This window comes from Camelus bactrianus, chromosome 12 (genome assembly GCF_048773025.1).
Source record: "Camelus bactrianus isolate YW-2024 breed Bactrian camel chromosome 12, ASM4877302v1, whole genome shotgun sequence".
Lineage (NCBI taxonomy): Eukaryota > Metazoa > Chordata > Mammalia > Artiodactyla > Camelidae > Camelus > Camelus bactrianus.
This window is the reverse complement of record NC_133550.1, coordinates 36563631-36591203: the sequence shown is the minus strand read 5'-3', so window position 1 is coordinate 36591203 and position 27573 is coordinate 36563631. Positions and strand designations below refer to the sequence as shown.

Sequence of the window (27573 nt, the reverse complement as noted above, 5' to 3'; positions counted from 1 at the left end):
TGTGAGATTGTTTACTGTGTCTGAGTCTGTTTCTGTTTTGTATGAGTTCATAGTGTACTCTTTTTTCTTTTTTCCTTTTCTTTTTTTTTTTAGAGTCTACATATCAGTGATATATGGTATTTTTCTTTCTCTTTCTGGCTTCATTTAGAATGACAATCTCTAGGTACATCCATGTTGCTGCAAATGGTATTATTTTATTCTTTTTTATGGCTGAGTAGTATTCTATTGTATAAATATACCACAACTTCTTTATCCAGTCATCTGTTGATGGACATTTTGGTTGTTTCCATGTCTTGGCTATTGTATATAGTGCTGCCATGAACACTGGGGTGCATATATCTTTTTGATTAGAATTCCCTCCAGATATATATCCAGAAGTGGATTGCTGGATCATATGTTAAGTCTATTTTTAGTTTTTTTTTTTTTTTGAGGAATCTCCATACTGTTTTCCATAACGGCTGCACCAAATACATTTCCACCAGCAGTGTAGGTTTCCCTTTTCTCCACAGCCTCTCCAGCATTTATCATTTGGGGACTTTTGAATGATGGCCATTCTGACTGGTGTGAGGTGATATCTCATTGTAGTTTTGATTTGCATTTCTCTGATAATTAGCGATCTTGAGCATTTCTTTCATGTGTTTATTGGCCATTTGTATGTCTTCATTGGAGAATTGCTTCTGCCCATTTTTGGATTGGGTTTTTTTTTAGTATTAAATTGTATAAGCTGTTTATATATTCTGGAAGTTAAACCTTTGTCAGTCACATCATTTGCAAATAGTTCTCCCACTTCATAGGTTGTCGTTTTGTTTTGCTTATGGTTTCCTTTGCTGTGCAAAAGCTTATCAGTTTAATTAGATCCCACTTGTTGATTTTTCCTTTTATTTCTAGTGCCTGGGTAGACTGCCCTAGGAGGACATTGCTAAGATTTATGTCAAAGAATGTTTTCCCTATGTTTTCTTCTAGGAGAAAACATATATTTTATATTTAAGTCTTTAAGCCATTTTGAGTTTATTTTTGTGTATGGTATGAGGGAGTGTTCTAACTTCATTAATTTACATACAGTTTTCCCAACACCGCTTTCTGAAGAGACTATCTTTACTCTATTCTTGCCTCCTTTGTTGAAGATTAATTGACCATAGGTCTGTGGGTTGTTCCTGGGTTCTGTATTCTGTTCCATTGGTCCATATGTCTGTTTTTATGCCAATACCATGCTGTTTTAATGGCTGTAGTATTGTAGCTCTGTATTGTCTGAAGTCTGGGAGAGTTGTTTCTCCAGTTAATGTTCTTTTTCTTCAGTATTGTTTTGACAATTCTTGGTCTTTTGTGATTCCATATAAATTTCAGAATTGTTTGTTCTAATTCTGTGAAAAATGTCCTGGGTAATTTGATAGGGATCACATTAAATCTGTAGATTGCAGTATGCCCATTTTAACAATATTGATTCTTCCAATCCAAGAGCAAGGGATATCTTTCCATTTCTTTAAGTCATCTTTAATTTCCTTAATCAGTATTTTGTAGCTCTCCGTGTGTAAGTCTTTCACCTCCTTGCTCAGATTTATTCCCAAGTGTTTTATTGTTTTGGATGTGATTTTTAAAAGGAATTTTTTCTTTCTTTTCCTAATTCATTGTTAGTGTAAAGAAATGCAACTGATTTTTGTATGTTAATCTTATATCCTGCTACCTTGCCCGATTCTTTTATCAGCTCTACTAGTTTTTGTGTTTGAGGTTTTAGCGTTTTCTCTGTATAGAATCATGTCATCCACATATAGTGACAATTTTACCTCTTCTCTTCTAATTTGGATCCCTTTCATTTCTTTTTCTTGCCTGATTTCTGTGGTTAGGACTTCCAGGACTGTGTTGAATAGAAGTGGTGAGAGTGGGCATCCTTGTCTTGTTCCAGGTTTTAGTGGGAAGGCTTTCAGTTTTTCACCATTGATTTATTATGCTGGCTGTGGGTTTGTCATAAATAGCTTTTATTGTGTTGAGATATGTTCCCTCTTTTAATGAGGGGACTGGGGATTGAACCCAGGACCTCATGCATGCTCAGCATGGACTCTACTATTTGAGCTATACCCTCCCCACCATTAAGTCTTTTATACCAGAATCTAACATAAACCTAGCTCCACTTGGAGACTCAAAAAATCTTTCTTGAATGAAATTCCTGCACACCTGCTTGCCCATGGTGCACTCTGTTCTCGCTCTGCACTGGGATGTCATGAGGCTGTCAAATTAAGATGTAGTATGTCACCAGTATTTTCCTTATCTTCTTGTTTTAGTTTGGCATTTTATTGTGAAGCATCATTAGGGGAAAGTAAAACTGTACTTGGATAAAAAAAGATTTGCTTCCAAATTACATAGAATGAGTAAACCTATCCCTGGAGTGCTTAAGCTGGCAAGTATGGCGATCTGTTATTCAGTGTATGTTTTGTGTTACTGTAAGTTACTTAACCTGCCTTTAGAGAAGGAGAAAAAGATTATCTAATAACTCTTAGTCTCTGAAGATAGTCACTTGAATGGATTTCCTTGCTCATAACCCCTGACTTAAGACTATGGATATACTATACAGTTATTAAAATGCCTAAAGTAGAAATTCAGCTGCTATGGGGCTGTGAGTTTAACCATAGAAAAATTGTGTAGTTGTGTATATCTACATGGAAGGGGCAGAAGAATTTCCATCAAATGTGGGACTCATCAGAGAGCAGGCTTTTGAAGCCATTTGGCGTCAGTAGTGACACTGCTGAGTAAGATGACATTGTGAGAAGACCAAAACTTCAGAAATTTTCATTTGAGTTATGATTCAGGAAGATGAGTCTCTTGGTGTTCATTCTAAATTCATTTATGAGGTCAGGCCCTCAGAAGTGGAAATACTGCTGTTACATGGAAGGGAAAGGAATATCTGTCTCTGTAATTTCCTGTCACCAGGACTAGAGATAAGTATCCAGAGTGAACATTCCAGGCCTGAGTTTGGGTTTGATGGTTCATATTGACTTAGAAATGCCCAGCAGGTGAGTGAAGACTCCTGCTTGGTACCACAGTGGCCGTTCTGAGGAATTGGAGCAAACATTCACATTTATCCATTCAAATCTTCCTCCCCTCCCCAGCCCTTATTTTATCTTCATATTTTATCTTGAGTTTGCAAACTGCACAGTCCTAGTTTATAGAGGAAGAACTACATCCCAGGCAGTTAATCTGATAAAGCCAGGGCTAGAATCCAAATCTGATTTTCTTTTGTTTATGGAAACACCCAGATCCACTGGGCTACACATTGAGTGTCTGAGTTCGAAGTGAGATCCTCCTGGGGTTGTGGCAGAAGAATACAAGGCTTGGGTTTCTGCAGCTGAGGAAGATTTTGGAGATCTGTGTTTCTCATTTCTGATTCCTCTTTAGTCAGCAGTGATTCTAAACCCTATGCCTTGGGTTAGTTGCCCTACTCTATCAAAAAACTTTCTGAGACATAACGAATCCTAAAAAGGAAGCAGGAGATACTGTTTTTTTTTACAGGCCTTTTACATGCTAGGCCCCATGCTGGGCACTTTCCACACGCTGTTTAATTGAATCCTCACAACAGGGTGGCAGGGTGTTTTCTCTGTTTGCTAGATGTGGAAACAGGTGCAGAGAGGTTAAGTCACCAGGGCCCCACAGCTAAGTGGTGGAGCTGTGGTTGGCGATGGCATTTGGCCTCCACCACAGCCCCTGGGCTCGAGGATTCAGGAGCAGTTTCGTTTTTCATTTCACTCATTCATGTCATGAGTGATGCATGACTGATCCTGGGTCCTGAGCTCCAGAGAGCATGTCAGAGGGGGTTCCTGCTCCTGAAGGCCTACTTCTGGTGTCCTGGTTAACTCATCTCTATGCCTGTAGGGATTGTTCTTTGAAAAAAGCAGCAGGGACCATTCTCATGGGAGCCAAATGGACAGTAGGGGTTGGAGGATGCTTGGGATTTGCCAGCATTTGGCCAAGGCCCAACCTGGTTTCAGTTCCTACATGATTCCAGCATTGAGTAAGGGAGGTGGCAGCCCTACTGTGGCCTGCTCCTTGGAGAAGCCTGTTAGTACTTTGAAACTTTGAGGGTGTTCATTTCAAATTAGCAGTAGCCCTGGGGTTAGTGGATCCATATCCTTTCTTTTGCCATCTTGATTTCCTTTTCTCCTTTTCCTTCCATTTGAAAAGGTGCAAACTCTCAGAGCCTCTGTTTCCTCTTCTGTCAAATAGGGACCACAACACCTAAATGCAAGGTTTTTGTGAGGCTTGAAAAATGTCAAACATCTGACACTGGTCTCAATCATGTAATTATCTTTTGTTCCAGTTACAAACCCCAGTTCCTTTGCTGCCCACATTTCCATCGTTTACAGATTGGGGCCTTGTGGGTTTCACTCCATAGAACACACCTCTCTCCAGGCATCTTTCTCTACCTCATGATGGATCTGTTCTTATGGCTGTTAGCTCCCAGGAGACAGTCGTTGGTCAACAGGAAAGCTATCCCAAATGTTATTGTCTTTGAGATAAGCATGTATCCATTGAGTGATAGAAGATTGGGAATGTGAGTGGAGAAAAGACCTTGGGGCAGTGGCTTGGCTTCAGCTGTCAAGGGGACCCAAGTTCAAATTCTGGCTGCACTAATGTCCCAGCTGTGTGGCCTTCAGCAAATGGGTTAATCTTCCCAAGGATCTACTTCTGAGGGCGACTCGAATGTGGAGATCTATGTGGGCTGCCCAGCTTCTCAGGGGATTTAGAGGTCCTGGTCCATGCAGGAGGGAAGCTTCTCAACACTTTGCTGTGTAAAACCTCCCCAAACCCAGGTCTCACCCCAGACAGTGAACTCAGAATCCCCAGAGATGGGACCCAGACATCCATATTTTTGAAAGCTCCACAGGTGATTCCAGAGTACAGCAGAGGTTGAGAACCCACACCCTCTGCCCTCAGCCTTGATGGCTGACCAAGCCATTGCCAGCCCCGCTCCCGCGCCACAGCCAGCTGTGCCTGTGATGGGTGCTTATGCCTTGTGCTCTGTACACCTGCTCTGTCATGACAGGAGTGTTCTGGGCAGCACAGATGTTTGGTGTACATATTAACACAGCTGTGGGGATGTTTCCTGCTTGGATTTGATAGCTAGCTTATGGAGCAACTCTGCCAGGGTTGGATTACTGTCAGTACCTCCTCCAGTCACTGCTTTCTCTCTCCTGGTGTCTCACCTGTGTGTGTGTGCTTTTACCTTTTACCTAGTGCTATGACATTCCCATTGTGGCATACACTGTCAGTGGCCATCCTAATATCCGGTCTCTCCCTTTGCTTCACTAACAACTCCTGTATTTTTGGGAGCTGCGGTGTGCTTAGCTTAGGTCAACAGCTACATTTTCCAACTGCACATCTAGGGGGTGGTAAATGTAAGCAGAGATGGTAAGCAGAACTTGTTGGGCGAAGCGTCCAGGAAAGCTCCTAAAAGTTTGCCTTACTCAGTTGGGAGGCAGGAGCCCTTTGGCCCTTACCATCTTTTTTTCTGCCTTTGAATGTGAGTGTGTTGGATAATGCTTCAGCAGCCATTTTGTTCTCATGAGGCGACCTTGCAGATGGATGCCACATGCTAAGGACCTTGCAGAGCAGAAATATAGAAGGAGCTTGGGATTTTGATGACAGTTGTGGAGCTACCATTCCAGTCCTGTACTGTCTCTGAAGTTCATGTTACATAAGAAAACATTCAACTCTTCTCTTGTTTGAGAGACTTATTTCTGGTCTTTGCTGCTAGTCCCTGTATTCAGTTCCTGATACTCCCATAAAGAAACCAAGTCTTTAAGAGCAGTTCAGCAAATGTCAGTGACACTTATATCCTTGCCTCCTCCATCCTCAGACCACGCACACACTGTTCTTCCTCTAATAAATAACTGGAAATATAGTTGTGAGTTTGTTGAAGTTTGGTGAAATCTCACAAAGTCACAAACAAGTGATGCATGGACCATGCCTAGCCCACAGATGAGTTTTGTTTGTCCCACACTTTTTTTTTTAAATCCTGAGCTTGTTGCCATCATTTGAAAATCTGGTGATTTCACATAAAAATTCTGATTTCTTAGAAAATCTGTTGAGCCAGGGTCTTTTTTCTGCCTGACAACAGTCAACTGGAACTGAGTATCAGCTGCCCTGAGATGAGGCAGGTGGTCTGTGGATCATCTCAACCCACCTTTTACTCATGTCACCTGTGTGGCCCTGAAAGCATCTGAGTTGGCAGCCTTCCCTCTCCCCACCAAATGCACACCTCAGAAATGGTCTGTTAAAATGAGATTCCTGAATTTCCTGTGCCTTTCCTCTTTCCTTGTCTCCCCTGACTCAACACTTTGCACATTTGGGTTTTTGTTTTTCTTTTTCTCTCAGAAAACTTAGCATGCATTTTTGAGAAATGGAAAGAAATCAGCCTCTCAAATGTCAGAAAACAGCTGGTGCAACATTACTTCTTACTTGGAGGTGTCTTGACTTCCCTCGTCATGTCTTATTGACGAGAGGCAATGAGAGGGAGAATGGCAGGCTCCTGGGGAAGCAGCTGTTGGGAGACTTGATTGAGGCACCAGGACATCCAGAGGACAATTAAATTGAGTATTGAATATGGATAGCTTTGAACGGCTTTGATTACCATGTTGTGAACTGATTTTGGTGGTTAAGAGCGGCTCCATCTCAGCTTGCTCTTACTGTGCTGTTGAGACATCACTCTGAGGTTTCCAAAATGGCAAGACTCGCAAGGAGCACGTTAGCTCCTCTGGGCTCGTGAAGTGACACTTGTGCTCCTTGGCTGTTTGAAAACCTCAGCGGATGCACTGTCCCCTTCAGCTGGGGTGGCTCCACTGGGGCCCTTAAATGAAGAATCTCTGTTTCAGCCTGAGGCATAAGTGTTCACATCACCAGTCATTAACTATGCTTGGAAGTTAAATGCCCACGCAGCTTTTACAAACATAGGTCTTTGGGGTTTTGGAGAGAAAAAAACTATTTTGATGATAATTTGTAGCTATGATTATTTGTGAGCTCCACACAGAGTGCAATATGTTGGGTTGGGAATGACCATCCATGCATTAGCAACTCTAAGTAAAATGGAGCTGCGGTGAGCACAGAGTTCTTGGTGAGTAGACTGGCTTGAGAAAAAGACAGGAAACAGTTAAGTGGTACTGGCATTTCCCAGGTCAGCACCGAAGTCTTAGGGTTAATTCTACTACAGAAGTAAGTTCTGGCTCTTGGGTAATAATGGAATCTCACAGTGTGCATGATGGTGACCAGGCGACAAGACTAATGAAATGCGCTGTCTGCTTTGGGACTGGTTTCTGTGGGAAGCAGGACCCTGTTGCTGGGGCAGACTGGGCTTGGGGCTGGCTAGGATGGAGATACGGGAGGCTGATTGAGCCTTGGCACAGGTAGATTGCTGGCCTGTGTTGGCTGGGTTACCCAGTTTTATTTTAAGAAAATGAGTTTATAACTGTCAGATTGCTTGCTTTTCCTAGGAAACATACTCAGTGAATAGCATATATATAAAGAGAACTGAAGAACTTAATGTCTTTTAGAAAAGGCTTTAATCCATAGACTTGTATATGCAGTCATAATATTCCAGTTCTGTGAAGAAGAACTCTGGAGGCTAGCCCACTTATCAAATTTTCATTTCTTTTCAGAAATAGCTTAGGAGCAATGCTACTTAGGGTCCAAGTGTGAATTTTCACGGATTTTTGAGGCTTTGGCCATGTGTTCTTTAGCTAAGCCTGTTTTCTGCCCCGTTATATCCAGGCACTGTATGTACTAGCACTATTCCCAAGTGTTCCAGCAGAAAATCTGGTATGTCTTGAGAAAAATCACTTTCATGAGTTATAAATGTACTAACTAGGCATAATTTTTACTGGGTTCACTTACCCAAATTAATCATAGAATATCCTTTAAGAAGACAAAAAATGGAGTAATTGAATTGAAGTCCTTTTTTGGAATAATACTGATATTCAAGGGTCTCTACCCAATGGATATTTCATTTATGTATATGTGTCACATTTCCTCTTCAAGAAAATTATGTGCAAATCCCTTCGATACATGGGCTGGCTCTCTTTTGTTTGTCCCTCAGACTCCTTCTTCCTTCTCTGCCCTGCTGTGGTGACTGGAGGTGCCTCGTGTAGACTAAATCAGTGGGCTCCTTGCCTTACAGCTTCCACTGGGTTCAGGTAATGCAGGGTAGAGGGTGGAGAGTGACATCAGGGTATTTTTTTTTTTCCATTAAAAAAAATAGAGAAGCGTAATTAATTTACAGTGTTGTATTGGTTTCAGATATACGATAAAATGATTCAGTTATATACACACATATATGTATTTCACAGATTATTTTCCATTATGGGTTATTAAAACTATTGAATATAGTTCCCTGTGCTATGCAGTAGGTCGTTGTTATTTATTTTATATATAGTAATATGTATCTGTTAATCCCAAACTCCTAATTTATCCCTTCTCCCCTTCCCCTTTGGTAACCATAAGTTTGTTTTCAATGTCTGTGAGTCTGTTTGTTTTGTAAATAAGTTCATTGAGATTCCACATATAAGTGATATCGTATATTTGTCTTTTTCTGACTTACCTCACTGAGTATGATAATCTCTAGGTCCATCCATGTTGCTGCAAATGACATTATTTCATTCTTTTTTATGGCTGAGTAATATTCCAGTGTGTGTAAATACGTGTGTGTGTGTGTGTGTATTTATCCATTCATCTGAAGATGGACAAGACAGCTTTCATGTCTTGGCTATTGTAAATAGTGCTGCTGTGAACATTAGGTTATTGAGGTGCATGTATCTTTTCAGTTAGAGTTTTCATCTTCTTTGGTTATATGACCATGAGTGAGATTGCTGGATTATATGGTAACCCTATTTTTAGTTTTTTAAGGAACCTCCGTACTGTTCCCCATAGTGGCTGCACCAATTTACATACCCACCAACAATGCAGGAGGGTTCCCTTTTCTCCACATCTTCTCCAGTGTTTATTATTTGTAACTTTTTGATGATGGCCATTTTGACTGGTATGGGATAATACCTCATTGTAGTTTTGATTTGCAGTTCTCTAATAATTAGCAATATCGAGCATCTTTTCATGTGCTTGTTGGCCATCTGTCTATTTGGACAAATGTCTGTTTAAGTCTTCTGCCCATTTCTTGATTGGGTTTTTTGGTTTTTTTTAATTGCTCTGTATAAGCTGTTTTTGTATATTTTGGAAATTAATCCCTTGTTGGTCACATTGTAAGTATTTTCTCCCATTCCATAGGTTGTCTTTTTGTTTACATTTATGCTTTCCTTTGCTGTGCAAAAGCTTTTAACTTTCGATAGGGCCTATTTGCATATTTTTGCTTTTATTTCCATTACTCTAGGAGATGGATATAAAAAAATATTGCTGTGATTTATGTTAAAGAGTGTTCTGCTTATGTTTTCCTGTAGGAGTTTGAGTATCCAGTCTTACACTTAGGTCTTTGATCTATTTTTAGTTTATTTTTGTTTATGGTGTTAGAGAATGTTCTAAGTTCACTTTTTTACATGTAGCTGCCCAGTTTTCCCAGCACCACTTACAGAACTGTCTTTTCTTCCATTGTATATTCTTGCCTCCTTTGTTGACAATTAATTGACCATAAGTGCTTGGTTTTATTTCTGGGTTTTCTGTCCTGTTCCATTAATCTATGTGTCTTTTTTTGTGCCAGTACCATACAGTTTTGATTCCTGTAGCTTTATATTATAGTCTGAAGTCAGGGAGCATGATTCCTCTAGCTCTGTTCTTTCCTAAGATTGTTTGGCATTCAGGGCCTTTTGTGTTTCCATACAAATTTTAAAATTACTTGCTCTAGTTCTGTGAAAAGTGCCACTGGTAATTTGATAAGGATTACATAGAATCTGTATATTGCCTTGGGTAGTATGGTCTTTTAAATAACATTGATTCTTCCAATCCAAGAACACAGTATATCTTTCCATCTGTGTTGTTTTTAGTTTCTTTCATCAGCATCTTACAGTTTTTGAAGTACAGGTCTTTTTCCTCATTAGGTAGGTTTATTCCTTGGTGTTTCATTCTTTCTGATGCTCTGGTAAACAAGATCATTTCCTTAATTTCTCTTTCTGACATTTGTTGTTAGCGTAATAGAAATGCAGCAGACTTCTGTATATTAATTTTGTATCCTGCAACTTTACCAACTTCATTGATGAGCTCTAGTAGTTTTCTTGTGACATCTTTTGGATTTTCTATCTATAGTATCATGTCATCTGCAAACAGTGAGTTTTACTCCTTCCTTTCCAATTTGGATTCCTTTTATTTCTTTTTCTTCTCTGGTTGTTGTGGGGAGGAATTCCAAAACTATTCTGACTAAAAGTAGTGAGAGGGCATCCTTGTCTTGTTCCTGATCTTAGAGGGAATGCTTTCAGCTTTTCACTGTTGAGTATGATGTTAGCTGTGGGTTTGTCATATGTGGCCTTTATTATGTTGAGGTATGTTCCCCCTATGTCTACTTTCTGGAGAATTTTTTTTATCATAAATGAATGTTGAATTTTACCAAGTTTTTTCTGCATATTATTGAGATGATTGTGTGGACTTTATTCTTCAGTTTGATAATGTGGTGTATCACACTGATTTGCGACACTGAAAAGTCTTTCCATCCCCAGGATAAATCCCACTTGATGGTGGTGTATGATCCTTTTAGTATTGCTGGAGTCAGTTTGGTAGTGTTTTGTTTAGGATTTTTGCATCTGTGTTCATCAGTGATACTGACATAATTTTTTGTGTGTGTGGTGTCTTTGTCTGGTTTTGTTATCAGGGTGATGGTGGCTTCATAGAATGAGTTCGGAAGTGTTCCTTCCTTTGCAGTTTTTGGGAAGTTTCAAGAGGGTAGGCATTAACTCTTGTAGAATTCTCCTGTGAAGCCATGTGGTCCTACACTTTTGTTTGTTGGGAGCTTTTTAAATTACTGACTTGTGGGTGGTCTGGTAGGCTTGGTTGGCCCGTCATCCAGTTAGTTGCCAGCCCCAGCCATGTATGAGTGCTGCTTGCTGCTGTTTAGTGGGGCCTGGTCATGGAACCTTAGTGCTGGCTCACTGGTGGGCGGAGTCAGGGTCCTGAAGTTCTGGGGCTCTTGCCTGCCCGTTGGCAGGGGAAGCCAGGTTGTGAGGTTAGCCCTAGGCTGTTGGGAGGCAGAGTTGGTTCCTGGAGTCTGGCTGAAGGGCCCAGAGATCCCAGAGATCATTTCAAATTGTTGGCGGGGCTGGGGCGGGGGCAGAAACTAGTTTCTGAGACAGTTGGGTGTGGGGCCTGGGGTGTCCTGAAGGTTGCATTAGCCAACTAGTGTGCAGGGTCAGGGCTCAGTTGGTCTCAGGGTAGGGTCTGGAGTCCAGGGGCCAAATCCTTCTGCAGGCTGTGGGAACATCGTTTTCTTGCTTTTGGTGTCTCACCTAGTAAGGGAGGTTGGTCTAGAGGCTTGTGCAGGCTTCCTGACTGGAGGGGCTGTGCCTGTCCACCGCTGGGTGGAGCAGGGTCTTGGTTATCTAGTGGGCAGGGCCACGGCTATCTAGTGGGCAGGGCCACAGCTAGAGGCATGTCTAGAGGCCTCATGGGCTCAGGAAGGCTTCTCACGGCCTGTCAGCTGATGGGTGGGCTGTGTTCTCTCCCAGCTGGTAGTTTGGCCTGAGGCATCCCAACGCTGACACCTACAGGCTGTTGGGTGGGGTCAGGTCTTGGTGCTAACTAGCCAAGATGTTAGCTCTCAGCTCAGTTTCCTGTGTTTGAATGTTCCGTAATATGTTTGCCACCACTGTCTATGTCCCCAGGGTGAGCTGCAGCCACCCCCACCCCCTCCAGGAGACTCTCCGAGACTAGCAGGTAGGTCTGGGCCAGGCGTCTATCAAAGCGCTGCTCTTGCCCTGGGTCCTGGTATGCATGAGGTTTTGTGTGCACCCTTTAAAGAGTGAAGTCTCTTTCCTCCAGTCCTGTGGGACTCCTGCAGTTAAGCCCCACTGGCCTTTGAAGCCAGATGCTCTGGGGGTTCATCTTACTAGTGCCAGAGCCCCAGCCCAGGAAGCCTGACATGGGGCTCAGAAGTCTCACTCCTGTGGGAGCAGCTCTGTGATATAATTATTCTCCAGCTGGTGGGTTGTCTATTTGGAGGGTATGGGATTTGATTTTATCATGAGTCTGCCTCCTGCCTGTCTTGTGGTTCCTTCTTTATGTCTTTAATTGTAGAAGATCTTTTCTGGTAGGTTCCAATCTTTTTCATTGATGGTGGTTCTGTAGATAGACAGTTGTGATTTTGATGTGCTCGTGAGGAAGTGAGCTTGCGGTTTTTGTGCTCCACCATCTTGGCCGCTTCCCCCGGAGATTAGGGGGTTTTAATACTCGGCTCCCTTTCTGAGGCCCTTGGCATCTGAGGTCTGGCAGTCCCCTCCATAAGCCTCCTCCTTTCTCACTCCCCCTAAGTCCATACTAGCCCAGGCATAGTATTTCAGTCCTCTGTTTCCCTACGTGATGCCAAGACCTATGTGAGTATTTCATTTATTAAACTCTTAAACTACCTCAATTGGAGTATGCCATTTGCCTCACGCTGGGACTGTAACTGATAAAAGCATTTGATCCACAGAGATAATAAGAGGATTGCTGACCTCTTGGTGGTTAGCCAAGATTAAAAGGGGCCAAATCAGCCCAGGTGAAGCATTACTGTCTAAAATGCCAGCCCAACCCTTCCTTCAGGGAACTTGCTCTTGTGCATTTCAGGATGGTTTCAGCCCTTTGGAGTTCAAAGCCCTAGGCCTCTGCGTGTCAGGCTGGGAGTGCCCCGAGATTACTTCAGCATGTGTTTTGGAGAGTAGCAAACATACCTGGATCCAGCAGAGGGGTGATCTTCTGAAAGTCACAGGGTATGGAATGTGCATCTCTGATGTTTTTCCAGTGTGTCTTTAATATGGCCCTGTTATCACTCAGCTCACAGCTGGCACATGCATTTTAGGAAAAATGAAAGGATTAATGAATGCTGTTATGGAAAATTTATATCTCCCCAAAATCCATGTTGATGTCCTAAGGTGATGGTATGGAGATGGGCCTTTGGGAGATAATTAGAGTTAGACAGGGTCATGGGGGGTGGGGCCCTCATGATGGGATTAGTGCTTTTCTAAGGGACACCAGAGTTCCCCCACCCTCTCTGCACACACATACAGAGGTCCTGTGAGCACAGAGCAGGATGACAGCCACCTACAAGCCAAGCCAAGAGACAAAGGCCTTAGAATGAGACCTACCTTGCTAGCACCTTGATCTTGAGTTTCCCAGACCTCCAGAACCACAAGAAATAATAAATTTGTTTAAGCCACCCAGTCTATGGTACTGTTTGTTAGGCAGCCTAAGACAAAGGTGTAGATGTTGTCCTATAAAAGTAATCCAGTTTGGTGGCCCTTCCTCTTTTAGAAATTTGGGCAGTTCTTCATTACAGCCCGCTGTAATATTTAAGCACAAACAATGGGGGCTCTATGGATGAAATTTAAGCTTTAAAGGTATTAAAGCTTCGAAAGGCCAGTGTATCTTTTCCAGGCAGATTGAATTTGTAAATGAGCTAATTTTCTCAACTTTTTTGCTAATTAAAAAATCCCTTTCAGCTCTGGATGCTGTGAAGGCTGGTCTTTGGTTCTGATCCTACATGGAAGTGGGAAAGTGCTCACAGAATGATGCCAAGCACCCGTGGCTGTACAGTTTCCGTTTTATTTTGTGTGCTTTTTATAGGATATAAATAATGACAAAAATTACAAAATTTATAACTGGAAGCCCAAGCATATTTACACATATGTTTCTGTCTCAGCAAAGATACTATTTACTTTGCTCCTATACAATTTCCTTTTGGTACCATATTTTAGTGTTATTTTACTCTCAATTTACTACATACATATCAACAGTGAATAGGCAAAATATATACAAGGAACTGTTCAGTTCAAGTAATTTAACATTGTATTAAAATTCTTTAACACTAAACTAAAACCATATACATTTGTCAATTTGAAATAAAATTTAGTCCTTCAAAACTCACCAACTGATGAATGTAACTGATAATCTCAGTCAGGCTTAAAATAATATTGGTGTTAATAAAAAAAACATTAAGACAATCCCACAATTTCTCAATAGCGCTATAATGAACTTCAAAATGATTCACAATATGGTTAGAACAATATACATTAAAATGTTATTTTTCTCTATAATGATATTGGTACTGTTTATATAATTTGATTCTACATAAATATACATTATGGTATCATACAAATACTCCACAGAGACATTAAAAAATTAAAATACCTTAAAGAAATGTAAGTAAATTTTATTTAATCAAAGAGTAAGCAAACATGTATATTTTTTGTTTCAAGAAAAGAGCTTTATTACTTTGGAATCTTTTTTTTTTTAATTTTTTTTTTCTAGAAAAAAAATTTTTTGCAATAGAATTTTATTAACACCTTTCTCAAACAAGGTTTCCATGACAGCAGGAGCCCTAGATTTTTTTTTTTAACATGTCCTTTAAAACTGTGAAGATTGAAAAAAAATCTTTGCAGGCTGATGACTGCGTCAGCACTTTGGGGAAGACGCCAGCCTGCGTGCCTGAATCTCCTGCTCTGGTGAGTGTCACCGTACTTGCCACGCCTGAGCCAGTCCTCTTGGTAGTAGCAGTAGAAATTTAGTTGTTATTCAAAACAAAACCAGAAACATCCCTCACAACTAACCTAGTTTCTTATCAATGCATTAGTGAAACATTCTTCTAAGAAAAATATTTAATACAAGACACATTTCTTCTTTTCATAATAAATTCCTCTTAAATCATTCTTAAGTTTTTGAATCAATCCATAGATGTAAAGGTTTTCTTTATCTGACATAGCTGATTACATATAAAATGCACAAATATAGAAATTGAGAAACAGGATTTCCTGGCAATCAGGGTGGGTAGTTTTTGTCCTTTTGCAGGAAACAATACTCAGTGAGATAATGATTTTACAGATGTTTTCTGGGGTTAGTTCTGATTCTACCTTGAAAACTGACGACAGTGAAAAATAAACCCAAGATTTTTATACTTTTAGGCAGTATTAGAGATTCCCCTGTACTTTTTTAAAGGTATTATCCCCAAATACAGCAAAGCAAGTGTTGGGGCAGAGTCATTAGAAATACCTTGGGTGGTGGCAGGGGGAAGTCCGGAGAGTCAGCCAAGAATCTCTGCTCGTGCTTCTCGGGGGTTATGACTGAAAAGTCTTAGTTGCACTTTCTGTCACTGGTGCAGAAAGAATGTCCCCAGGAATGGACAGCAGCCTTTTGCCCGTGACAAGGCCACACAAACAGAGCAGTCTTCCTCCTGGGCTGGATAGGAAGCCTGCTCTGGGACTGCTCGGCGTGCAAGGCACCGCAAGGATGGGAGGACGGTGAGTATCAGAAAATTGTGGTTTCATACTTGGTATTTATTCCCCTTTTGGCCTCTTGTCCCGGCTCCACAATCCACGGCAGGTTGGCCAGAGTCTTTTGCTCAGATGGGTCGATCTGCTTTAAAACAGAAAGGCTGATGCCTGTTATACGGTACCTGCTCGGGGCTGCCCGCGTGCATCCTAACACTGGTTGGAAACCCGCACTCACCCTGGCAGGACTTCGGGATGCTGATGTGTGAGAAGCATTTGTTCATCTGACACATTTACTGTGTATGTGTGCAAGGCACTGGGTGGTGCAGACGGTGAATGAGACATGGCCCTTGCTCTTGAAAGCACACAGATGGGGAGCAGACATAGAAACACTAAAGTACTGAGAACTGAGATTTCAAAGGGAAGAGGGGATGCTTTGAGGGCACCCAAGAAGGCCACTGACCCCACGTCAGGAGCCGGGGGGGCTTCCTGGAGGAGGTGAACCAGGCTATGCCCTGCCTGGCTCTCCAGCCTCCACTGGTTTCTATCACAGTCAGAATAAGTCCACAGTAGTCAGTCCTCAAGGTGACCTGCAGTGGCTGTGACCTGCAGTGGCCCTGAACGCCAGGCCCACGCCCAGGGCCTCTGTGCCCATCACCTTTCTGCCCGAATGCTCTTTTCCAGACACCCTCATGCTTTATGCCCTAATATCAATCAGGGTGCAGATCAAACATCACCTCCTCACCAGTTTATCCTATCAAATAGCATCTTAACTTTTGTAATCCTTATGCCACATGCATCATTTACTTGTTCATCCTCCACTACAATGGATGCTCGAGAAGGTAGGATTCTGCCTGTTCTGTTCACTGTTAACCCTAAACTTAGAAAAGCTCCTGGCAACCCAGTAAACAGCAGCCACACAATAAATACTTGTTGAATAGACATTATTAAAAATGAGGTAATGTCTAAATGGAGAGCTGGAGGACAAGCAAGAGTTTCCTGGTGAAGCCTGTGGGCAGGGGTTGATTGAACAGCATGTGCAAAGTCCCTGAGGTAAGGGAAAGTGGCCGTTTGAGGACTTACAGCCAGTTTGCAGAGGGGCAGCTGGGAGGGGAGACAACTGAGGATGAAGAGGTGAGCAGGGCCAGGTCAGGCTGAGCCTTACCCAAACCGAGCTGAGCCATGCAATGTTAACACTGGCTCAGCCCCTGTGCACACAAGGTCACACAGGCCCTTTCTGGGTGAGGCTTGAGTTCTGAGCTCTTATGGAGGGGGGGGCTGGGGAAGTTCCTCACCGAATTGCTGCCTTTTTTCCTTTGGTGTCTCCACACATGCCTGACCCTAGCCGCCTGCTCTGCTCAAGAAACCTGTAGCAAGAGAGCTGCAGGAATGCTGTAGGGTCCGTCCCAGCGTGATTTGTTAACGTTTCCACAAGACTTGGGGGAGGACTTAACATAGTCTTAGAAATCACAGCATATTTCTCAACAGTAAACATCTGGAATACCCACTGACGGGGACAGGATCTTAGGCGGTTACTCACTGATATTTCTCAGTGACAGCTTCTAGGCAAGTATTCTAGAAGCCCCAATGGCACCCAGCCCTCTGTGCTCGTCTGGGAGAAGTCTGTGGGGATCAGAGAAAAGTCAGAGTGTGGTGGGGAATCGGGGCAGTGGTGTCATGATCTGATCTGTGTTTTAAGATGGTCGCCCTGGTTGCCATGTGGAGGGAGCGAGTCTGTCAGGTATACTGAGGTAGTTTTGGAGATTAGTGGTGGTGGCAGCTTGTATGAGCAGAGTGACAGAGGAAATGGAGAGGAGTGCATGGATCTGAGAGAGCTTTTAGGGACTGAATGGATGGAATCTGCTTGTGGGTTGGATACAAGGGTGAGGGGAGGACAGGAATCAGGAATGCTTCTAGATTTATGGCTTGAGCAACATGGTGAGTGGTTATGTGGCTTACTGAGCTGCAAGGGATGGACAGAAACAGTTTTGGAAGGGAGATCAAAACTAAGTTTCAGATGTCTATTAAGTACTGAAGAAGAAATTGAAGCTGTTAGTCTGGAGTTCTGAGAGTGTGTCAGGATTGGGAGCCTGTGGGGCTGGGAGGACGAGGGGTCAAAAGGAACAACTTTCAGAGGAACAACTTTCAGAGGACATGCTGTTACTGGTGATGATCAGCGATGAGGGATGAGCACAAGAGTGAACAGAGAGGTGGAGAAAAAGATCAAGGAGGTGAGCTGTCAAGGAGCAAAGGGGCCAGACTCTGGAAGGACCATTCCCAGGGATGCTGAAGTTGCCAAGTACAGGGCAAAAACAGAGGCCAAAGAGAAGATTGTGAATAAGAAGCCACATGGTCACAAAGGGCGGTACCCCTGCAGAGATGAAGACCCTTACACCTGCCCCATGACCCTGGGGACAGGGGCCAGTGGGGAAGAGGAGAGAATCACAGACAGAAGGACATGTGGAGGGGAGAGCGATGCCTCTGGGGGTGTCTGCTATCCCGAGGCCCAGAGCTTCTAGGATGCCATACGGCAGCAGAAACCAGATAGGAGGCTGGTTGGGAACGTTCCAGCTTCTGGGTATTGCTACTACCAGAGGAGGCCGCTTTGAAGTCATGAAAGTCTGTTAGGACAGGATGTGTGCAGAGCGTGTGGGAGGGAGAGGGAGGAAATTCCTGGAGGAAGACAGATGCCGCGGAGGAGGGGCCGTACCTTCTGAATAGTCCTAGCCTGCAGGAAACCTCAGCTGCCAGAGAAAGCATGGGGCCTGGTGCCTAGGCCTCCCCTTTGGATGCGCGCACAGCCTGCACCTCTAGTTTCCTCTTGCTGGGTACCGGGGACACCCTTGCTGAGAGCCTCTGCCAGGCTCTACTGACCAGCAGCTTGTGAGAGGCGTGCCCCCTGGAGGGATGGCAGCCAAAGCCTCAGGGAACATCGCTCCCAAGCTTGCCTGGACTTTCAGGAAAGGTTCACCCAGGACAGCAGCAGCACCCAGTCCCCTCAGAGGTTGCTGCAGGGGACAGAGGAAGGGGAGTTTTCTCAGGAGCCTCTAGGTTCCAGGCAGATGGCCCCCAAGACTTTGCAGGAACTGGGCTGAAAGGATGAAGGACACATGCCAGGACGAGGCGGGGCAGAGACAAGATGGACAGGCCCTGGATTCTCATGAGGACTCAGGCCCAGGGTCCCTTCCCTCCAGCTCAAAAGTTTTCAGAACACCTGCGTCTTTTCTACTTACCACGGACTTGCGAATGCTGACTCGGGGCTTGGGGATGGGCTTGGAGGGCTTGTTTTCAAAGCTTTCTGGAAGGGTGGAGGAATGCCCCCCTTTCCTGGCTTGCAGCGCAAGCTGGTAAGCGACTTCAAATGCCTGTCCCAGCGTTAGGATGATCTCATAGGCTAAATTCTGCAAGAGAAATGAGAAACAGTTTACGATGGCATCCTGCAGACTGGAACAGAGTGGCTGAGGAACACTGCAGGGGGTGAACCAGCGGGGACCTTGAACTGCTCCACCTGATGTGGCAGAGTGTCAGGAGAAACCTGATGAACGGGACACTTCAGGTCCAGTTTAAGGTGTGTCCCAGGCATCATTCACTGATGTGATGCACTAGCTTACCCCACGCCAAGGAGCCCACAGGGGACCCTGAAGCCCACTCCATCCCGGGCCCCATCATGGGCGGCCAGTTTGCTCCTGGGCCTTGGAAGGGAAGGGGTTACTCTGGTCCCTCAGCCGAGTTCTGGGAGTGCGTCAGCTGTGCCTGTGAGGATGATCCCACACTCTCTAGGGGAGGTGTTCCTGAGAAGTTGGGTCTTTTTACCTCAAACATCTGTGATTCGGTGACCATCTCTGAAACACAATCAAAATCTAATTTAGGCAGAGGGGAGAGGCATTAGTCATGCTGGTGTGGCGTCTCATAGTCACAGCAGCGAGCATGCAAACAGAGCCAATTATCCCTCTATTTCTTGAGGCATTTGCTCTCCCTGTGGGTCCACTCCATATTTTATCATCAAATCAGCGAGAGACAGGAGGTTCTGTCAGGCTGGAAGGCCATGCCAAGCAGTGCCTGGGAGAAAGGTTATTTTCCTCAGACACTCAACCACTCCCCTCAAGACGACTAGCTTTCTTCTCTCTTCTCCAGATTCGCACTTCATTTCGGTCTTCTCTTCTGAGCACAGCCCCATCTTGTCTTCTCTCACTGAGAAAACAGGACACTGACCCCAGAGAAGCAGGGTCTCAATAAGACCCCCAAGGTCACAGTGCAAAGAAGTGGATGCCTGTGGGTCACAGCTTTCTTAAAATCACTGCACCAGCTGAGGGCTAACATGGTCTGTCCCAGGTTTTCATTCTGATGAAAGTCCCTAGAAGGCCTGTGCGTGGTGTTTCAAAACCACAGAGGTAGCATTCTGCTTATGCTGGTTTTGCATCTGTACCTTCTACGTCCCTGCCCCCTCCTCCCCAATCAGGCATATGAAATAGCTTGAGTCCCACGATTCTGGGGGACTGTTTTTGCTTGATGAAGATGCAGGATGGTCTTCAGAGGGGTGTGGAAGAGGCCCAGGGGTTTCTGGACTAATTTCAGAGCAATTATCACAGTCTTAGACCTGAGAAAGGAAAACTCTGAGTGTGAGAGCTGGTTTGACAGAAGCTGTCTTCTCCTTTGAGTAACTTGATAAGAAGCGATGGCCCACAAGGCAGATGTGTGCTACTTGGAAGACACTGAAGCTCGCACAGCCAGCCAAGCACTTCCCGCAATGAACTTGGGGCTGTGTTTGCCTCCAGGGATGAGTCAGACCAGGAAATTAGTCGTGCACCAACAGGTGACAGTGGAGGTGGGCTGGCAGACAGCCCCGCCGTCGCTGCACCATGAGGGCGGAGTCCTCACTGCCTACACTTGGCACTCCCATCACGGCCAGGGTTGCCCCCTAGTGTGGATGGGTCCCCTGGAAAGGTGGCCTGGGGCTCTGGGCTTCGGCTGTCCCCACAAAGTCCTGGCTCTTGTCTTCTTCACGGTTGCTATGCAGATGGTGGATGTCCATCTGTCAGGGACACGTAGCAGATATTCGTGCTCTGGGTGGGCGACTGGACTAAGGGAAAGGTGGCAGCTGCAGTGATTCTGTAACGTGCGGCTTTCTGATGCTGGAATAGGGGTGCTTAATGAGTGTGAATTCCTTTATCATTAACCTAAAAACAAGTTCCTGAAAGTGAGATTTACTTAAAGCTCCATGTCTTCGAAGAAAGCCAAAGATGCTCATTTGAGCAGGTGAGATTTTCACATGACTATTGTGGGAAGCATAAAGGTTTTTGAAATGTTCTGGGTTAGAAGCTCTGCCCTTTCATTTTTAAGAAGTTCCTGGTGTTAGGAAACTGCTGAGATAAGACAGATCAGACCAGACTGTGAGGTTTCCTGCCAAGCGGCCTCTCCTGGTTTGGCCTGCATTATCCATGACGTCTTGCTTTTCGTTTTATTTTAGAATGCTGCATTTTCAGAATTCTTTTATGATCTGTAAAGAGTTGGACATTATTACCTTTCCTATACTTTGTCACCTTGGTGTTTGAGGTTTCGATTCTGGATGCCAGTGAGGGCCCACGAGGAGCAGCTGGTTGTTGATGGGGCTCTGCACTCAGAGTCCTGTGTTACTGAAGTACCGGGGCTCCTGCGGGGAATAGATGCTCATCAAATGGGACCCGAGGACACACATTTGAAGGGGAGGAAGATTCATTTCTCCTGCCTCTCCTTAGTAACATCCCCACTATTTAAAACGGGAGAAGAGTTACTGGTGGGAAGAAAGCAGGAGACTCTGTAGGACAGGGCTAAAAATGATACTGCAGTCTGATCAGAGAGGCTTGGGTGACAAGCCCTGGCTTGATCTTTTGAACCAGGCTTGCTGGCTCCAGCGATGCCCCCTGGCACTGAAGAGCACTAGGGACACTGCTCACAATCATGAAGCCCAGGTATCTCCACTTACAACAACATACCATCCTCCTCGCAACCGTGAGGAGGCCAGGGCCAGAGGCTGTGCCTGGCACCCTGCAGGCACGCAGTAGACGCTTGTTTGCTGAATGAGTACCTAAAGACAAGCTGGAGTAACAACACTCCTAGACATTACTGCAGGTAGTATGGCTACTGTAAAGTGAGGACTTCACAAGTATTAGGCATTGTAACAAGCACTAGATTTATCTCGTTTAAGTCTTACCACAATCATCTGCAGTAGAATACCACTGTTCTCATTTTATAGATGAGGAAATTGAGGCTCAGAGAGGTTAAGTAACTTGCCTGACATCACACAGCTGGAAAATTACAGAGCAGTGATATGAAACAATGTCTGTGACTCAAGAGCCTATGTTCTTACCCTCCCGTGTGTGGTAGCTTGTCTCCAAGACGGCAGCCATCACTCACTCTTCCCCTTCCCTCATGCTGTAACATTCCTCTGTTGGGAGGGCGAGTCTGTTCCTCCAACTCCTTGAATCTGGACTGGCTATACCGACCTTCCCAGCTAGCAGCATGTGCAGAAGTGACATGCTGGGACTTCTGAGATTAGATCTCGAGGGGTCTGGTGGCTTCCACTGGGCCTTGTGGAACACCCTGAGGGAAACCAGCCCTGTGTCAGAAGTCTCACCTCCCTGAGTTCACAATGCTGTGAGGATGTCCAGGCTGGCCTGGGGAAGAGGCTGCCTGGAGAGAACAGCAGTTGAGCCCAGCCCAGGCTCCAGACACGAAGTGAAAGTGATACTGGACATTCAAGCTCCCCGAGACGCCACATAGAGGACCCAAGGCCCCAGACAGATGGCCCCAGTCAAACTGTCCCAACACTTGCAGTCCACTGAGCCACCCAGTGAAGGCCCCAGATTCCTGACTCCAGAATTGCAAACTTGATAAACTGGATGTTGTCTTATGCCACTAAATTTTGGGATGGTTTACGAAATAAGCAGCAATAGACACTGGAACACCATGCAATGCTAAGGAAGTCTGGCTGGACCCTCATTCAGGCAGCAGGAAGAGGAACCCAGCCTGCGAGCTGGGATGAACAGTACGTAGTCACAGGGGGTCAAATCCTGGAGCCTCCACCCCCAGCCTTGGCTGATGCCTGTGACCCATCCAGGTCACTCGTCACATTTCAGAGTAAACACTGAGGTGTCCCTTCACAAGCTTGCCCAAACCACAGAGCTGGCATGTCCTTTCAAATATTTGCACAGCCACACACTCATCTCTGGCTACTACCTTGCTCAGGCATAAATCCAAACACATCTAGTTTTATGTTCACTACCTCCCATCCTGCAAATGCTTTAACCTGGCTGTCTCTGACTTTGGCTTCTTCTGCCTCTCATGCTTATAAGAATGTACTTGCCTTGGCCTTTCCAGCACGAGCCTCCTTCTAGGGTCACAGTTACTGGGGCAACTGGCCTTGAGTGTACTCTACTTTACACAGACCACCAATTTAAGAAGGTAGCCTGTGCACATGATTGGGGTGGGTAATGGGGGTGACTACTGGGAAGACTATGCTGTAAGTCTCTCGTTTCTTATTAAAAAATGAGGATAATTTTTTTTTCCAGTCAAGATGGCAGAGTGGTAGGACCATGAACTTGCCTCTCCTCACATCTACAACGAAACCACAACTGAATGCTAAACAACCATCGGAAAAAGACTGGAACCTAGCACAAAAGATCTGCAACTGGAAACATAAAGAGGGAACCACGACAGGATGGTAGGAGGGCCGTGGTCGCGATACAATTGGGTCCTATACGCCTCGGGTGGGTGACCCACAGCTGAAGATTTGTTAACTCACAGAAGCCCTCCCACAGGAGTGAAAGCTCTGAGTCCCACGTCAGGCTCCCCAGCCCGGGTCCCGGCACCGGGAAGAGGAGATCCCAGGACATCTGGTTTTGAAGGCCAGCAGGGCTTGGCTCCAGGAGCCTCACAGGACAGGGGGAAACGGAGACTCCATTGGCTCCATGTACTCCAAGCGTACATGGAAACTCACGTGCACCAGGTCCAAGGGCAGAGGCAGTGATTTCATAGGAACCTGGGCCAGACCTGCCTGCTGGATTTGTAGGTTCCTCTGGGGGTCTGGGGGACGGCTATAGCTCACTTAGGGGACATAAAAGCTGGTGGTAGATGTTCTGGGAGTATTAATCTACATGAGCTTTCCTGGAGGCTGACATCTTGATTGGATCATTAGAATCAAGAACTAGACCCACCCAACAGCCTGTAGGGAAGCCTCAGGCCAAACAACATACAGGGTGGGAACACAGCCACACCCATCAGCAGACTTCCTAAGCCACAAAGGCCTCTAGACACATCCAGAGGTCCAGGACCAAGCTTCACCCAGCAGTGGGCAGGCACTGGTTCCTTCAGCCAGGAAACCTGCATAAGCCTCTAGTCCAGCCTCATCCACCAGGGGCAGATACTAGAAATAAGAAAACAATAATCCCAAAGCCTATGGAAGGAATCCAGAAACACGCAGAAAGATAGACGATATGAGGTGGCAAAGGAATATCTCCCAGATAAAATCTCAGAAGAAGAAATAAGTGATGAGGAGATAGGTAATTTATCTGAGAAAGAGTTTAAAGTAATGATGGCCAAGATGTTTAGAGAACTCAAAAGGAGTATAGATGCACAGAGTGAAGTTTTTGCAAAAAGTTGGAAAACATAAAGAATACCCAAACAGAGTGAAGAATAAAATCACTGAAATGAACAATACACTAGAAGGAGCCAAGAACAGACTAAATGAGGCAGAAGAACGGATCACTGAGCTAGAAGACAGATTAGTGGAAATCACTACTTCAAAACAGATAAAAGAAAAAAGAATAAGAAATGAGAATAGTTTAAAAGAACTCTGGGACAACATGAAGTGCACTAATATTCGAATTATAGTGGTCCTAGAAAGAAAAGAGACAGAGGACCTGAGAATATTTTTGGAGAAATAATCACTGAAAACTTCCCCAACTTGGGAAAGGAAACAGGCACCAAGTCCAGGAAGTACAGAGAGTACCACACAGAATTAACCCAAAGAGGAACACACCAACGCACGTAGTCATCCAATTGACAACAATTATGTATAAGGAGAAAATATTAAAATTAGCAAGAGAAAAGCAACAAATAACATACAAGGGAACTCCCATAAGGTTATCAGCTGATTTTTCAGCAGAAACTCTACAGGCCAGAAGGGAGTGGCACAATATACTTAAAGTCATGCAAAGGGAACTTAAACCAAGAATACTCTCCTCAGCAAGGCTCTCGTTCTGACTTGACAGAGAAATCAGAAGCTTCATCGATAAACAAAAGCTGAAAGATTTCAGCACCACCAAACCAGCTTTATAACAAATGTTAAAGGATCTTCTGTAGTCATCAAACCATTAAAAAAAAAAGCACAAAAAGAAAGAGGAAAAAAAAGAGACCTACAAAAGATTGCTTTGGCTGTTCAGGGTCTTTTGTGGTTCCTTACAAATTTTGGAATTGTTTGTTCTAGTTCTGTGAGAAATGTCACGAGCCTTTTGACGGGGGTTGCGTTGGATCTGTGGATTGCTTTGGGTAGTGGGGCCATTTTGATAGTGTTGATTCTTCCAATCCAAGAGCACAAGAAATCTTTCCATTTCTTTGTGTTTTTTCGGTTTTCAGAGTATAGGTAACCTCCTTGGTTAGGTTTATCTCTAGGTATTTTGTTGTTTTTGATGTAATGGAAATGTCTCTGCCAGTTACAAAATTCTGGTTTTTGAAATGAATGAAGGGCCACAAATGGCAAAATATCCTCCTTTTTAATGGCTGATCTGAATTCCATTCCATACACACACACACACACACACACACACACACACACACAGCTGCATCTCCATTATCTATTCAACTACTGATGTGCACTTAGGGTGCTTCCATATCTTGGCAATTATAAATAATGTTGCTGTTAATAGCAGGGTGTATGTATCTTTTTGAATTAATTCTTATTTTGTGGTTGGCTTTATTCCTTTGATAACTATGTTAGTTTAAAAAGCTAAAGCTCTGAACATTCTTAGAAACAATAAATAGTATGTATATGTAAGTTAAAAAATACATGTGCAGTTAAAAAAAAAGATCAAGCCATGAAAGACATAGAAGAAACTTAAAAGACATATTACTAAATGAAAGAAACCAGTCTGAAAAGGCTACAAACTGTACAATTCCAACCAAATGACATTTGAAAAGGCAAAGCTACAGAAACAATAAAAAGATCATGGTTTCCAGGGGTTTGGGGGGAGGGAGGGATGAATAGATGGAGCACAAGGGATTTTTAGGGGCAATGAAATTACTCTGTATGATACTACAGGGGTGGCTACATGTCATTATCCATTTGTCAAAACCCATAGAATGTACATCAAGAGTGAGCCCTAATGTAAATTGTGGACTTTGGTTGATAATAACGTGCCCATGTTGGTTCATCGATTGTACCAAATATGCCACACTGATGAGGGATGCTGAGGGTAGGGGACTATATATGTGTGGGTGGAGCGGGCTATGTGCAAACTCTGTATTTTCTGCTCAATTCTGTTGTGAACCTGAAACTGCTCTAAGAGAATAAAGTCTATTAAAAAAAATGATAGTAACAACAAAGTACCCACCTTACTGGATTATTTTGACAATCACTCATGATAACATTTAGCCTAATGACAATTCTAGCCAACATTATTACTTACTGTGTGCCATGTTGCACCTGGACTGTCTCATTTAATCCTCACAGCAACCCTGTGGGGGTTATCACCTTAAACAGCTGTGGGGTCATGATCATCCCTGTTTTGCACATGAGAGAATTAAGCTCAGGAAGGTTAAATACTTTGCTCAACAAACCAGCATCTGGCCGAGCTGATCTGAGAGGCTGTGCTCTTAACCACCATACCTTAGAACCACACTTAAGGTAAAATAAAAGACTTCTGCAAACTTCTGAAAAACAAAAAGCTTAAAGACATTAAATACAAAAGTTTCTGGGTGGTGGGTGCATCTTGGCTGGGGTGAGGGTCTCATGCCAGGCCCTATGGAGAGGCAGTCTCCAGGCAGAGGTGTTCCTTATGATTTGACCTGAACCATCAACACAGGTCTTCTCAGCCGTCAGACCGGTCCCTTCCTTGGTGTCAAGACTGACGTGAGGATGCAAGGCCCCACTCCCTTTCCAGGGGAGCCTCTTTAGGATGGAGGCAGGGAATCCCAATGCAATTGAGACATCGCCCCCAGGGGTGCATTACAATCTCCAGAGGCCTTCCTTTCTCCCTCAGGAATGTTGATCTGTGATTAAGAATCACTACATTAGAGAAATCTGTGGAGCCATCGCATTTTAAGGATAGATCCTAAATGTAATCCAAGGGCGCAAACTTGTTTTTCTTATGCAAACTGGAGAGACTTGAACGCAAGGTTGTTATTTCCTGGCAGCTCCTTAAGGCAGTCAGGACTGCAGTTGACCATCAACCACCACATATATTTACTGAGCTACTTCCGTGAGTCAGGGGCTGAGTCTCTAGTGCCTGGCCATTAGCGGGTGTCCAGGAAGTGCTCACTGAAGGATGTGGGAGAGAGGAGGCTCATGGAGGTGTCCCCTGTTGTCCTGTATCCTGGTCACTGAGGCTGTACCCAGCGTACTCATCAATTTGGTGTTAGAAATAACTGCAGCATACAAATCAAAACTACACTGAGGTGCCACCTCACATCAGTCAGAATGGCCATCATTCAGAAGTCCATAAACAATAAATGCTGGAGAGGCTGTGGAGAAAAGGGAACCCTCCTACACTGTTGGTGGGAATGTAAATTGGTGCCGCTACTATGGAGAACAGTATGGAGTTTCCTTAAAAAACTAAAAATAGGGTTACCATATGATCCCACTCCTGGGTATACATCCAGAGAAAACTAACTAGAAAAGGCACATGCACCAATGTTCACAGCAGCACTATTTACAATAGCCAGGACATGGACGCAACCTAAATGTCTATCAAGAGATGACTGGATAAAGAAGTTGTGGCTTATATACATAATGGACTACCACTCAGCCGTAAAAAAGAATACCATTTGCAGCAACATGAATGGACCTAAAGATTATCATATAAGTGAGGTAGGTCAGACAGAGAAAGTCAAATATAGAATATCCCTTGTATGTTGAATCTAAAAGAATGACACAAATGAACTTATTTACAAAACAGAAACAGATTCACCAATGAAGACACACTTAAGGTTACCAAAGTGGAAGCAGGGGAGG

General features: G+C 44.2%; 2 protein-coding genes across 29 annotated transcripts in view; one reads left to right on the top strand and one right to left on the bottom strand.

Moving 5' to 3' along the window:
• APAF1 (apoptotic peptidase activating factor 1) overlaps window positions 1–27573 on the top strand; it is a 115278-nt gene that overhangs the window by 78615 nt on the left and 9090 nt on the right. For 3 of the 20 annotated variants that reach the window (XR_012510721.1, XR_012510720.1, XR_012510719.1), the window contains exons 28-30: window positions 12733–12875; window positions 15260–15398; window positions 22916–23067. Coding sequence is in view for 4 of the 20 variants with exons in the window: in XM_074375249.1 (XP_074231350.1) it covers window positions 12733–12875; window positions 13605–13674 (213 nt within the window). In the remaining 16 variants the exon portion in view is untranslated. Of the gene's footprint in view, window positions 1–8077; window positions 8175–11792; window positions 12876–13604; window positions 13741–14543; window positions 14670–15259; window positions 15399–22915; window positions 25947–27573 lie in introns of those variants that run through there. The other 17 variants (XR_012510717.1, XR_012510727.1, XR_012510716.1 and 14 more) reach the window with 14 other exon arrangements.
• Window positions 13692–27573, bottom strand: part of ANKS1B (ankyrin repeat and sterile alpha motif domain containing 1B) — an 860784-nt gene continuing 846902 nt past the window's right edge. For 5 of the 9 annotated variants that reach the window (XM_074375246.1, XM_074375244.1, XM_010962772.3 and 2 more), the window contains 2 exons: window positions 18602–18769; window positions 13692–15516 (listed from right to left, as the gene is read on the bottom strand). In XM_074375246.1, the coding sequence (XP_074231347.1) occupies window positions 15406–15516; window positions 18602–18769 (279 nt within the window). In that variant the 3' untranslated portion in view covers window positions 13692–15405. Of the gene's footprint in view, window positions 15533–18601; window positions 18770–20889; window positions 21019–27573 lie in introns of those variants that run through there. The other 4 variants (XM_074375245.1, XM_045522445.2, XM_074375248.1 and 1 more) reach the window with 3 other exon arrangements.